The 14,296-nt window shown below is 35.8% G+C and overlaps 2 protein-coding genes across 2 annotated transcripts in view; one reads left to right on the top strand and one right to left on the bottom strand.

Moving 5' to 3' along the window:
- Window positions 1–1,065: 1,065 nt before the first annotated feature.
- Window positions 1,066–1,671, bottom strand: LOC140743237 (prefoldin subunit 1). The gene has a single exon (XM_073074360.1). It carries the CDS (start codon window positions 1,572–1,574, stop codon window positions 1,191–1,193), a length of 384 nt encoding a protein of 127 aa, XP_072930461.1. The 5' UTR covers window positions 1,575–1,671; the 3' UTR covers window positions 1,066–1,190.
- A 4,287-nt stretch (window positions 1,672–5,958) lies between these two features.
- Window positions 5,959–14,296, top strand: part of wcy (WW domain-containing adapter protein with coiled-coil wacky) — a 55,515-nt gene continuing 47,177 nt past the window's right edge. The window contains exons 1-4 of the mRNA XM_073074363.1: window positions 5,959–6,213; window positions 6,323–6,356; window positions 6,981–7,251; window positions 8,871–9,182. Of these exons, the coding sequence (XP_072930464.1) occupies window positions 6,173–6,213; window positions 6,323–6,356; window positions 6,981–7,251; window positions 8,871–9,182 (658 nt within the window). The 5' untranslated portion in view covers window positions 5,959–6,172. The remainder of the gene's footprint in view (window positions 6,214–6,322; window positions 6,357–6,980; window positions 7,252–8,870; window positions 9,183–14,296) is intronic.

The following is a 14,296-nucleotide window of genomic DNA, read 5'->3' on the forward strand; positions in this document are numbered from 1 at the left end:
CCAAGGTGATCAAAGTAAATTGCCAAAAAGCATTTTAATTTTTTACGTTTAAGAAAATTACATAACTTGTAATCTCCATTATAAACGGAATTATTTATCTGTAGTTAATTTGTATCTTATACTACTAATTGTGATTTATTTTTCATATAATGTAGACTAGTATATTTAATATGTATAGTAATTACAATTGTTACATATTACATACAACTAAACCATCATATATATATTTATAATTATTTATATTTATGTATTACTATTGACAACAACAATTTGAAGCTTCTAAAGTGTGATGTTTTGAATGTGGTACTGTATAAAAAAATAATTTTATTTTAACATTAAGCTATTCAGTGTAAATGTGTTGCAGATAAAAATTGCAGAAATGCTTATTGATGATGATTGTAGCAATATAAGCATATTGTAACTGATACAATAGTAAACAGAATTAGTGCATGTTAATCTAAATAATTGATAAGTATTTGAATTGTGACTTGTCTTTCTTCTTTATTGATGATTGCTTTTGTGAACCACACATGAGGCAACCCTGGTCACTAATTTGCCTTCCAACTTATAATACTCAATATAATAAATTAAAACCAATTATATTAAAAATAGGAGTTCTTCCTATAAAAACTTCTCGAAACATATACTTATTACTTTGTTTTCAAAATATTGCATTATTTGCCTTTGCCCTTTTTTTGTAAGTACCATCAGGTTACTACAAAATAAAGTAATTTATTCAATGTTTGAAACAAAAACAGTATATTTAGTTTACAAAAGATCCATCTTTTGCACTAATATTAAAAAAGAAATGTCATTCACATGTTGTATAATGTTGTCTATTAGTATTCTCAAAATGATAAGTGAAATTGTCTCAAATTGAATATGCAAATGGAAATTTGCTGAATACAATGAAATAAGTTTTAAAGAGAATATAAAATAATTTCATAAATTTATTAATTTGCTCATACCTGTTGTAGATGACAGAGTCAATAAAATACAAGTTGTACCTACCCAGGCATATATCACATTGATTTCAAAATCATTGTGACTAGTAAAAAAAGAATGTAGTATTACATTTTTAATTTAAATATAACAATACAATTCAGGAGTTTCACATTTGTATGTATACAAGTTTCATTATAACAAACATGCAAACTGTAAGTAGTAAGGTGTTTAATTATTAATACAAACTAGGAAGACTTTTCGATCTGCTCTTTACGCTGCTGAACCATTTCTCTTATGTTGTCTTCACTCTCTTTCAAATTTTTCTCTAAATACTGTTTATTGTTTTCTAACTCTGTTGTTCGCTCAGCTAATTGTGTCACTCGCGTGTTAAGGTTCTTTTTGACTTCGGCCAAGTCGGTGTGGAGGAACATTCTACCCACTGCTTCGTAAGTTTTAGTCCCAGGTGGTAGTGTGGTGATCTCATGTTGAGTGATATCTACATGTTGCAAGACGCGCTTTAAAACATTTATTTGCGAATCTATTACTTGAATTTTCTTACTCGTTTCCACCATTTTCACTTGCAATTCCACAAAAGCCTTCTTTAATTCCAAATCGACCGGTTTCGACATCTTCGCACTTTTCTACGCTTTTATTAAATAGAAAGCGACGAGGTTACCTTGCTGCTCACTTTCGATGTCAGTAGGAACGTCAATTTGACAAGACAACTTTTCCAAAGTACCAACATCTCGAAAATAATTATATTATGTTATTTAACTTGCGTTCAATGCACTTCTAGTTGTATCTGCATGCGACTATTTTGCAATGTAAACATATTTGAAGTGAAGACTATGTAATTATACTTATACCTATTAAGTTTTATATTTATCTTCCTGTAATATTTCCACTACTTGCTTAAAATAATGGTATGACGTAAATATCGCATTTAAGTAAACTTATATCTTATAAATGTATTTATTCAATGGAATTACTGGAAATAAAAGTCTTTTAATTATAATGACTTTAATTGTAATAACCTCTACTAAATTAATGTCAAATAGAAACATTTCCGAACATAATCTGGCTATGTAAAGTACTGTGAAATAATAAGCTATAATGTTAGGATATCGACTAGATTTCGAATTTTATAAGTACTTTAAATCTATTTTTAATGCATTAATAAATTATATATTTGAAACAAACATCAATGTTTCAAAGTCATTTATTAAATAAATAAAATAAAATATCGTAAACCGTAAAACTCAGAATATCATTGTTCGCTCTCCATATAATATCTCCATATAAGCTCTCTCTATATAATATTTTATAGCACTCTGTGACCTAAACCCGCATTTTAGCCACGCATTTCTGTGTCCAAAGTAGCCGATTTTTACACCGTACGAATATTAATACTCTACCCTCACAGTTGTAATAAACAAACATAGCTATGAACGTTTCATACTTTTAAATGCCATTTAAAAATTAAAAGTGAGTAATGAGTATTTTGTTTAAAGCTATAATTATTTTAATATTTTATTTTGGACGTATTTATAAAAGTTTTTGCCATTGTGTATATACTAAGCAATAGCATCACTATAAGACTAACTGTTGGGCTTTATCGAATTTTATTGTTTGTTTTGACTGTGTATTTTCGCTACACACCATAGTAGGAGATATTTAAATTAGGAATCATTATCAAAATTAGCCATAATACTACTCCAGTAGAATCTCGACTAAGCGACCTATTTGTTGTCGTATTTGTGGCATTCGGATTATCGAAAATTTGGATAATTGAGTTTATGAAGAAAAGCTATTTAAACCGTTTTAGGAAGGTGATGTTTTTCGACTATATGTTTGTTACATATGTATTTTTCATTCTTTGGCAAACTCAAACGACTTCACTAATTTTGATACATGATGTGTCGTTGGATTCGTCTAAATTGTGGCGATAACATAGGTTATATTTTTAGCAATCGGGTTTTTGTTTTTTATAGTAGCTAATTTGTTGCGATTTGGCGACTTTCCGAAATTTAAATGCACATGTCACACATGTAGCCTAAATGGCTTGATAGATTTTGACGTATGTGTGGCATTAGATTTGTCTTTATCACAAGAGCAGAATAATTACTAAACTTTCTAAATTTCAATGGTTTTGGTTGTGTCACATTTTTATTGTTTTTTTAGTTCATAATTTTTAATTTCAATCATTTATAAGTTTCAAAATAATTATCATATTTTTTCATATTTCTTCACAAGTATAAGCGGGTTTATGTCACACGAGCTATAAAATAGTATACGATACTTGTGACAAAAGTAGCCTATTATCTGCACGGCGTTTAGCACCCTCGCTGCGCTCGGGCGCTAACTTCACGCCGTGCAAAAATAGGCTACTTTGGCCACGCGTATCGTAATGTACTATTCTGCCACTCGAAACACACAATCAACCGCCATCTGCTTAAATATCAATAATCAAATTGGACAAGAGTACCAAGTTTAGAAAGTTATAACGTATCATAGACAACCAATGTTGCTACACTAAAATCATATTGGGTTCACAGAAGCAATGTAAATCCAGTGTACCAAGTCTCCCGTAAGCATAGATATATTATATTATCCTACATAATATATCTATGCCCGTAAGGATCAAGTGTCCCCAGTTTCCCATACAGGTTTGTGGCATGAAATGAGTTTCCAAAGAGTTTTTTTTATCACACATCAGTGTATTGTCGGCAACCTTGAGGAATTTGATAAGATATGACTTTAGAAGTATTGTATTATTATTATATTTTAAAGAAAAATATAAAAAGGTTGTATACACATACATGCACGTAAGAACGTAATTATTTGCGGTATTTAATGAAAAAACCTCGGAGCTGGTTATTGTTCCGAGCAAAAACTAAACACATACAAAGTAGATACATGTACGATCAATGTTTTACACTCAAGAAGTGAAACGATCCTTAAACATTAATATAAAAAAATGATTGGTATCGTATGATACTCGAAAATAAAAAATAAAATTATTAGAATTATTTCGTTGGTGGCCTTTTCTGCAAGTTTTGCAAAAAAAATTAGTCAATCGGATGTCGATGTTGGTAACATTCTCTCTTATAGAATAAGTTAAGTTATAAATTAACTTACTATAACGAAACTAAAATAGGAAATATGCATGTGATTTAGATTTGCTTGTTATTTTTTTCCTCGGTACGTTACGGGTCTGAAATTACATCTAAACTATTATTTTTTCTTTATTTCGTATTAAACTGTTTAAAACTTTCGTAAATTATGCGAGCGAAATTCAAATTTGCAAAACGCATTCCCATTGGTCGAATCGAAAAATGACGTCACATAGCGTGTTACGATGTTTATAGGCGTCGATATTCAAACTGTTTGAGAGAAAAATTGTTTTTGTGTATATCCCTACATTACTACTATTTATTACCTAGTGCGGTTTTTCTACATAGTATTATTAGGAATAACCAAGAACAATGATTGAAAGTAGTTTTGTCAAAGCACAATCGGATTTTATACCTAAAATATGCAAAATGGATAAACTGGTTTTTATGCATAGGTTAATTCAGAAATATTAAACTGATCATAACTTACATTGTTAATATTCACCTATCTTTATAATATTATAATAGATTATTATAATGCATTTTGTGTGTTTCAAATGATAGTGTTTTATGTAGAAGTCGATAAGTACCTAACGAAGTAGCTGATCAATGCAATATTTTAAAATTATTTACCTAAATTTTATTGTTTGTTACAGTAAATGCAAATTAATGTTAATGCGATTTTGGAGATACTTTATCTGTTTCCTATAATCATGCACCACTTTTTTCGTATTTTCGCATCTTTTGCAACAGAAAAAACACTATGTAATGTATTTATAGTAGTGGTTTTGGCCAATAACTCTAGGAAATATTTATAAAGTGGTTATTTAGCCTTTCCCATGATATAAATAGCGATGAAACCTGAAAACGTTAAGTAATAACTTTATGTGCATACAGTAATAATCAATATCAATACAAATCACGCTGCGTGACGTCATTCAAAGAGCGCGTAAAATGGCGGCGTTCAAATGCGTCAAATTTTATTGATACTTTAAATAATTTTTAAAAAACTATTTCAAACACTAATAAAATTGTTTATATTTTTTACGATGTTAAAACGATGTGATAAGTGGTTTAAAATAATAAAATAAAAATGTGCATATTCCCTATTGAAAATTTCAAAACGCATATACACTGTAAGTTTGTTTTATTTTTATTAAGTATGCCATAGAAATATAATTTATTAAGTGTTGCAGTTATTTTCATAGGGATGTTATATTAATTTTTTATACAGTGTTTTCGTGTTGTATCTGTATACAGTGCTGCGTTTTTGGAATTTGATGACGCCATAGATAAGTAAAGATTACTCACTAACAAGAAAATGTACCAAGTTTTGAGAATAGTTGCGTAAAAAAGTTTTGCCACGTCTCCGTGCTAAAATGTCCCTAAAATATTTGAAATAATTATTTATTTATTATGTAAATTACGCAGTATTAGTTATTTATTCATAAATTTTCTCTAAAAATGTTTATATTTGTCAAGAATTAAAAAAAACTTACTAATAAGCCGTTTGTGGCTTCATTCAATTTCAAGGCGGTGAAGTATCTTTACTAATTTATGGGTGACGCACTCCGTGCTTCTTTATAACAATAAAATAAAAACAAACATCCATTTCAAGTCGATTCTTGGCCCAAAGGCCTAATCGCGTGTACGTGCGTGCAAACTTTTTTAATTTAATAAAATTACCATCTTAAAAAGTAGAACTTATTTTATGCGCCAATATAATAATATTTATTAATATTATAAATAAAAGTATAATTTTTAAATATTATTTGAGATTATTTTCAATATTCATAAATAGTTCACTTCTTAGGTAATTTTGACAATGTAGGCTAGTGATGTCTGGTGTTTGTCAGACTTTTTAAATTATCTGTTTCTTCTATAGACTAAGCTTTCATAGATTAAAATTCCTCGCCGTCCCTCTAGAATCTACGTACACAATGTAGTTTTATCTCTTTCTCATATATATCGACTCTTTCAACTCTTTTGAGTATCTTGAATGTGACATGGCGTCCATCAAGATATATCGCGGTCTCCTGTAGAACTGTTTTAATGACATTTGTCTCGTTTTGCATTTTATCTCAGAGGCCGTAAAAAATAGTACATTTGCATTGATGGTAATGCATGCAAGGAAACCTCAGCGAATAAGCGATGGGTACGATACGTTTTCGAATGCTTCTGCCCAACAATCTGTAGATGGCGGTCGCCGATTCAATTTTGCTGTAACTTCGGCGACAACACTAAACGTTTTAATTTTTTTCCAGGTACTTTGAGAAGCACCAGACCCATCCATATCAGGTGAGCAAGTCAGCGGTGTAACGAACCCACAAACTTTATCACTCGAATTTCTTATTTATACGAGTCTTACGGGATCGGTTCTTCGGTGTGTACATAACGACACCTGCCGACCCTTCTTTTCCTGTTATAAGTACCACTGAACCGGACAAGCTCAAAAATATCTTTTGCACACATAAGTTTGGCTAAATTCGGAATACTTGCGAGGTGTCATCATCGGATCGTCGATATGTAAATACATGTTTTGGAACTTATATCGTATTTGTAAATATAAGGAGGAGGAGGGTGACAAGAGCCGCACGGCAACGTCACCACCCTGTGGCGGTGACGGGAAGCTCGAGTTGTACCATAACAAACAGTTGTCGGGTATGTCGGACGGAGCGCGCATGATCCTCGCCTCCGCGCCACTGTCGCTCCGGATCTGCGGGAGTGCAGATGCATTCGTACGCTCGCACCCGCTGCTTCGCGATTCGCGGTATACGCGCTTAGGTTATACTATTCGATGATGACTGGAGTTTGTACATTTCTTTGAGGAAATTTTTGGAAGAAATGATTTTAGCTTTCTAGCTTAAACTTACAATTGTTTTCGTGTTTTTAAGTGAAATAAGAACGATGTTTCCCCCACAGAAGTACAATTCCAAGCGAGTTGCTAATGACTACATTTCTACTGACAACCGCTACACACCGCTCCGCTCTCCCAATGGGAATGTGGTGCATGGGCACGCACATGCGAGCCATGCGGGACACTTGGGGCACACGGGGCATGCCCACCATCACCACTATGCACATGTTCTCCATGACAGAGGAGGATACCCCGTATCCAAGAACTCCTACTTACAGAAAGGTTCCGAAAAGGAAAGAGATAGAGACTATAAATCCTCTAGAAATAAGTATACAGGTAAGTCAACTCAATTATATTTTACTTACTGTTCTGCTATGTAAAAAATATATTATTACTCTGGCAAAATTTAAAAATAAATTTAGCTGATTTATGTGATATAGAATTACTTTATATATGTGATTGTTTTCAAACTAAAAATGGAAATATTTCTAGTACTGGTTGATATGGATTCTATAATCCATATCAACCAGTACTAACATCAATGAACTTATTTATTTGACTTATATGAAAGGTATTTAACTTATATGAAAGGTATTTTAATATGTATTATTGGCTGAGTTTTCTATTGAATATTAACAATAATTTATCAAAATCATGAGTAATAGTATTTAATTTCCACATTAATTTATGTAGTTATAAACGGATTTACATAATATTATATCCATCAATAACAATTTTTTAAAATACCTTCATGTTAAATATTATTTTTGTATATTGTTTTACAAATGAGTGAGAATCAAATTCAAAATGCTGAAGTACTATCAATAATTGGTGTAAAAGCATTTTTTATAGGATATGTGCACAATGACTGCTCCACATAGCCAAAATAGGTGTTAGTCTTATAAAGTTTAGGAGGATATTTTTACCATGCTTTTATTAGCTTGACCTGTATGTATGTATGTAATGGAATCGAAGAACTCGATTTCTACCCAATTTGAACGGTCTGATTAAATTAAATTTTTGAACAATTATCAAGAACCAATGACAAAACATGATTTGAATAATTTTATCCCATTCTCCCATCAGGATCGTCAGGAATGAGGATTACGATTTTCCTTGTGCGATTTTAGCATGGTTTTTCGTCTTTAAAGTACAATTACTTTTACTTTAATGTATACAATATACTTATAAAGTGACTAAGAAATCAGCAAGGCTTACTCGATACAAATGCCTAACATTGCACTAGATTTGTATCTCAGTGGGTGCAAAAGTGTGTGAACATTACACTTGTGTATGTATGCATGACATATATGAATTATAGTATTATATATCTAATATTCATAAAAACATTCCATAAAAATCTCAGTATACTCTAGTATCGGTATATAGCTGCGCGAATTGGCGTTGTTCGACGGTAACGAACGAGAACCAATAAATCCTACCCTCATTTGAAAATATTAGTGTTAGAAATTTAAACGGACCAAAATATCTTCAGTCAAAATAGTAGTTAGAACAATTCTAATGATCAAGGTACTGTACAATGTCCTGAACTTTGCGTAAATTTTAGCACGTCGCGAATTTGCTATTGCGGCCTATTGCAGTTAGTTATGATTTACGAGTAATATCTGCGGCATAATAATTATGAATATAATAAGTATCTTACTAATAAATAATATTGATTTTAAAATATTCATTAACTCACGTTATGTTGTACAAAACACGACAGTCTATGAATCTCTTGATCAATTTGCATTAAATCAAAGAAATTACATCCATTATTTCCATTTAAATTTACGGGCGAATCTAGCAACCTATGTCCACAGCATTTAAAACTCTGGATAATTTCTTTGGTAGTTTTATGGGTATTCAGTTTGTTCTTGTAATAAAAAAAAACTGCAGTTAGCTTCTTATGTAGTTATGTCCTCTGTCTGTGTATCATAATAAAATTGTTGCAGATGTACGATCACCGAAGGAGAAACGTAGCAAAGACAGTGAACGGGAGAAGAATATCCATGAAAGATGTGAATCGGAGAAAAAGAATAGGACTATTGGGATGAACATTAGTGTTAATAGGAGTAGTAAATATGAAAAGAGAAGCGCGCCAGCCTCGAGCGCGTCTTCCGCCAGTGAATGGTCGGAACATATTAGTTCATCAGGAAAGAAGTATTATTATAACTGTATCAGTGAAGTGTCACAGTGGGAGAAACCTAGGGAGTGGGACTCAAGAAGAACTTCATCCAAAGATTCTACATATTCCTCGAGAAGCAGTAAGTCACTTTCTTATCTTTTATATGCCAATGTAGTTTTGCGATATATTTGATTAAGCAAATGTATTTTTTGTGTTGGTAATTATGACAACATGTTTGTGTCGAATTAATCATTTTCTCCATTTTTTATTTGGATACAATTGAAAATTATTGTATGTTTGCGATATAACTCAGGATTTACTTAAACTGCATAATCACAGTATTTTAATATCTATACTACTTTTATGATAACGTGGTAATATTATAGGTAGCAATATCTCAACACTAAACATAAACATCCCTGAGAAAATTAATGCGGTTCTGAAATTATCAGAGGTCATCAGGAGACTTTTTATATTCATTATATCATATTGTATACTGAAAAAGTTTAGCATGCGCACGCGCATTGATATAGTGCTTCACAATTTTTACGGGTCAAATTTGAAATAAAAATGGTTCCACTCTATCCAATTTAAAGCCGTAGTGTTCCAAATCATATCAAAAATACATAGTTATTGTCTGAAGGTATAAACAGAAATATGTAATGAACACAACTTACTTATATTTATTTACGACACTACTTTGAAACTATTAAATCAAGGTCCCAGCGCCCCCTGATGTTACTTATCCGAGAAATAAACTGTATAGAATAATGTAGTTTCAGTATATACTATGAGTGTGTGCATACCTGCTGGCATGAGCTGACGGCCTATTTACAGCTACAGGTACGTAAAAAGGGTACTTCATCATCATTAACCCATTATCTTCCCACTGCTGGGCAAGGGTCTCCTCTCATAATAAAAAGGATTAGGCCATAGTCCACCACTGTACTTACCTTTCTTAAATTCTGAGTGCTGATTTTAAGATATGTTTTAGAGAATATTATTAAAATCTAATGAAAATCGAATGTATATATTCATTAGACTACGACATTCTATACATTTTATTTCTGAGAAAACAAGTTGTGTGTGAGAGAGAGGTCTTGGACTATATAGTGGCAGTAAGGTCTCTTTAAATTTAAAACTAATTTAAAATAGTCCAGTCAAATTAGATTAAAAAATAAAAGTGAAGGTACATTAATTCACATCAAGTTGAAAATAAGAGAAATTGTTCAAAACATAATTAAGAATATCATTTCAAAATTCCCCATCATTCCGGTATTTGAAAAAAAAAAAACTTGAGGTCAAAGAACAAAAAATTGGTTTTTCGCTATTTTCACTGAAATGTATGAATCAATTTTTAACCTAATATTGCCTTAAATAAAAAAATATCTGTAAAAAAGGTATCAATACGAAGCCCCCTTTTAGACGCCTCTTACGACAGGCAGGGGATACCGTAGCCCTATTCTGGTCCCGAAACTACAGGGACATAGCGCCGGGGGCCTTTACGTATGCCTGCGGCGACTCCTTCTCCGAGCGGGTTCAGCGCGCACCTTTGCTTGCTCGGCGTCTTCCTTCGCGGACATGACCACGTCGCAGAAGGTGATCATGCCGTCCCAGGCTTCGCTGCGCTGAACCATCGCCCCGACGATGGCCGACGGAGAGAGATCCGGTCCCACTTTTTCGACGAGGATCCGCCGCTGCGACTCCCACCCTGGGCAGTACTGCAGCGTGTGCTGTGCGGAATCCTCGTCGTGCCCGCAATGATGGCACTGGGCCGTCTCCTCTCTCTGTATCCTGTTCAGATACTCACCGAAACAGCCATGTCCGGTGAGTATCTGAGTAAGGCGGTAGGTTACTGCTCTTCAGCCAGGCCCGAAAGTTCGGTAGGATAGCGTCAACCACCCTTTGGCGTATGTTCCTAGGCTCCTGAAGCCGTTCGCGCCAGCACCTCAGAGCGCACCATCTGGCTCTCCTACGAAGCGCTCCGATCGTCTTTTCGTCGAAGGTTCAGTCCTCTGACGGAGGTCGCGGATCTTATGGAAGACCCAGGCGTCCATATCCGCCAGAATGTTTACGGGCGGACACCGCCCCAGGACTGTCGCCGCCTCGTACGATATGGTACGGCGGTACCCACGGGCGACTCTGATTGCGATCGTACGTTGCGCGGAATTCAGTTTCGCGCACGGCGCCGGCTGGCAGACAATTTGTCCGACCATACCGGCGCACCGTAGAGCGCAATTAAGCGTATCACACCCGCGTAGAGGCGGCGGACTTCTTCCCTTAGTCCCCCGAGATTAGGCAGCAGTCTGTGCATAGCACCCGCTACCTTATGGATTCGGGGGACAAGACGGTCGAAATGCTCGTCAAAGCACCAGCGGCCATCCAGTGTTAGGCCAAGGTACTTCATGTACCTGCCTATCCGGATGTCCGTGTCACCGACGCGCACTGAGGTTTCAGCCGATTCGATTATCGAAATCGCCTCGGTCTTCTGGGACGCTATCTGTAGGCCCAACCTCCGCAGCGGATCTCCGCTATGACGCGAGCCACCCCGATCTCCGCTAGCCGAACCGCTCTCGTGCAAGACACCCCTTCGGTAAGAACAAGGGTGTCATCGGCGTAGCAGATGATGCTCACTTCATCCGGGAGCACCGTTCTCAAGACCGCGTCATATGCGATATTCCACAGTAGTGGGCTCAATACCGAACCTTGTGGGCACCCCGCGCAAGACGTTCCTCCCGCGAACGCTCCCATAGCGACCTGGGAAGCGAATATGCCTGTCCGACAAGTAGACTGAGAGCGTTCGGACTCGGAGGATGGCGTCCACCGTCGAACGTTGCTGCCGGAAGCCGAACTGGTTTTCGGAGAGGTCCGGGCCGTGGCACACTAAATGCTGACTAATTCGAGAGGAAATTATCCTCTCGAATAGTTTTCCCGCCTCATCCAACAGAAAGATGGGTCTGTACGCAACAGACAGATGGGGAGTCCTGAGGCTTGCCCCACTTGTGCAACAGTATCAACCGCGTTTGCCTCCACACCGACGGAAACCGTCCATAACGGAAACAGGCGGTGTACAAGTTTTGCAGCCTCCCCCCCAGCACTGTCAGCGCTATCATATTAGAGTCTAGGTCCGAATTATCCTGACTCGGACTCACCCGCTCGCAGGGCGCTGCCTCGCCCTGCTCGCTTAGTTTTCTATTTTCTTTTATGTTCCAACCTAACCTAACCAATACCAAGCCTGTATGATTTTTTTTAGGATTGGTTAGGTTAGGTTGGAACATAAAAGAAAACAAAACTAAGCGAGCAGGGCGCGGTACCGCCCTGCGAGCGGGTGGGTCCAAATCATATAAATTCAATATGTACTTATAAGTGATCAGACCACCCACTCCACCCACTCCACCCTACAGCTGATTTACGTACGCTTTGGAGGTCGTTAACGTTTGAAGGAGCCGGATTTCTGGCCCGAACGTTTCGTTTCAATAGATCCCGCAAATGCTAAATATTACTCTTGTCTGGGCTGAGCGCAGGTCAACAAAAAAAAAAAAAAAGGCTGGCCATACATGGACTAGCATCATGGATTTTGAAGAAGAAGCACTTCTGCTGCTTTTGCTCATACGACGACGACGGCGGCATAAAAATAGAAAATTGTGGGTTCATCCAATATTGGAAACACGAAACTATAATAATAAACTATAATAATATATATAATAGAGAATTTAATCACTTGTTTTTGGAACTAACTTGTGTAATGACATGACATGAATTGTGTAATATACTCAAAGAAAAAATTTAACGTGAAGAAACGGGCTGAGGTAACTGCGCGAAAGCAGTCGACAGCTCGAGCAATCAGTATATGGCTGGCGACTGCTTGACCGCAAGATGAAAAATCACCGTGCTACCAACTGCCTCAAGCAGTTGCAACTGCTCGTGTATGTACGTACTTATAAGTCTGAAGTTCACTATGCAGTCGCAACTTGAAGCATTCCATACTGGGTGCTTCAAGCTCGTGTATGGCCGGCCTTTGTCGCCCTATTTCATTTAATGGGAACCTAAAACACACAAATAGACACACACTACACAGAAACAGTATTAAAAAATATCGACTTAAACATGAAATTAATAAATATAATAATACTTTCAAATTAGTAAATAATTTGTGTAGTTTCTTACGGTACATATACCAATAACGCTTTTGCCCGCGGCTTAGCTCGCGTTACGAAGCGTTACGAATTTCATCCCCTATCTTATCCCCTTTGGGGTAGAATTGATCAAAATCCGTTCTTAGCGGGTGTCTTACGTCATAACATCTACCTGCATGCCTAATTTCAGCCCGATCCGTCCAGTGGTTTGGGCTGTGCGTTGATAGATCACTATGTTAGTCAGTCACCTTTGAATTATATTGGGTTGTTCGGAAAGTCATTTAGTTTTTTCCCGATAGAGGATTTAATTGTATTTTTTCACAGCTAACTTCACACTCAAGTCGCATTGTCATTATATGTTTTTACAGCTGATATAGCAAGGCTTGTCTGTGAATAAGTTCAATTGATTTTGTGCAATAGTTTTTGATGGGTGCCATTTTAAATATGGAGAGCAATAAGCACTTTTACTTTTTTACTATAGAAAAGTTAAAAATACTGCTTAAGTCAGAAAAAAATTAACTAATGGGTATGGTTGTCAGTACGCCAGTGGCAGAACTGGTTTACTAAATTTAGATCCGGCAATTTTGAAGTCGAAGATGCACCACGTTCTGGTAGGCCGATTAAGGCTGATAATGGCATTAGTTAATGCAAACCGGTCAATAACAATACGTGAGATCGGCCAGAGTTTAAATTTATAGAAATAAACCGTTTATGACCACTTGAAAGACCTGGATTTAAGCTTGAAGTTCGATATATGAATCCCCCGATTTCTCACGATGAAAAATTTGCGTCGTCGCGTTGACGTCTATGATCTGCTCCCGAAACGTCACGAAAATGATCCATTTTTGAAGCGAATAAGTTACTCTACCACACCTACCATATTCTCCAGATCTGGCGCCTTTAGATTATTATTTTTTCCGATCACTGCAATATTTTTTGGACAGTAAAACCTTTACTTGAAATAAAGAGGTCAAAAATCACCTGCAACAGTTTTTTGTATGAATCGACTAAACAAATTAAGAATCACGCTCCTACCAGAAAGATGGCTTAAGGTGTTGGGCCAAAATGGCCAATATATCCTTATCCTTACTAATATTATAAATCTGAAAGTAACTCT

The sequence above is a fragment of the Epargyreus clarus genome, unplaced genomic scaffold (assembly GCF_041222505.1).
Source record: "Epargyreus clarus isolate Ecla_fem2 unplaced genomic scaffold, WU_Ecla_fem_2.2 ptg000007l, whole genome shotgun sequence".
NCBI classification, from domain to species: domain Eukaryota; kingdom Metazoa; phylum Arthropoda; class Insecta; order Lepidoptera; family Hesperiidae; genus Epargyreus; species Epargyreus clarus.

Bases quoted from the DNA above. Each gene is read 5' to 3' on its own strand.
- LOC140743237 (XM_073074360.1), bottom strand. From the start codon at position 1,574: ATGTCGAAACCGGTCGATTTGGAATTAAAGAAGGCTTTTGTGGAATTG.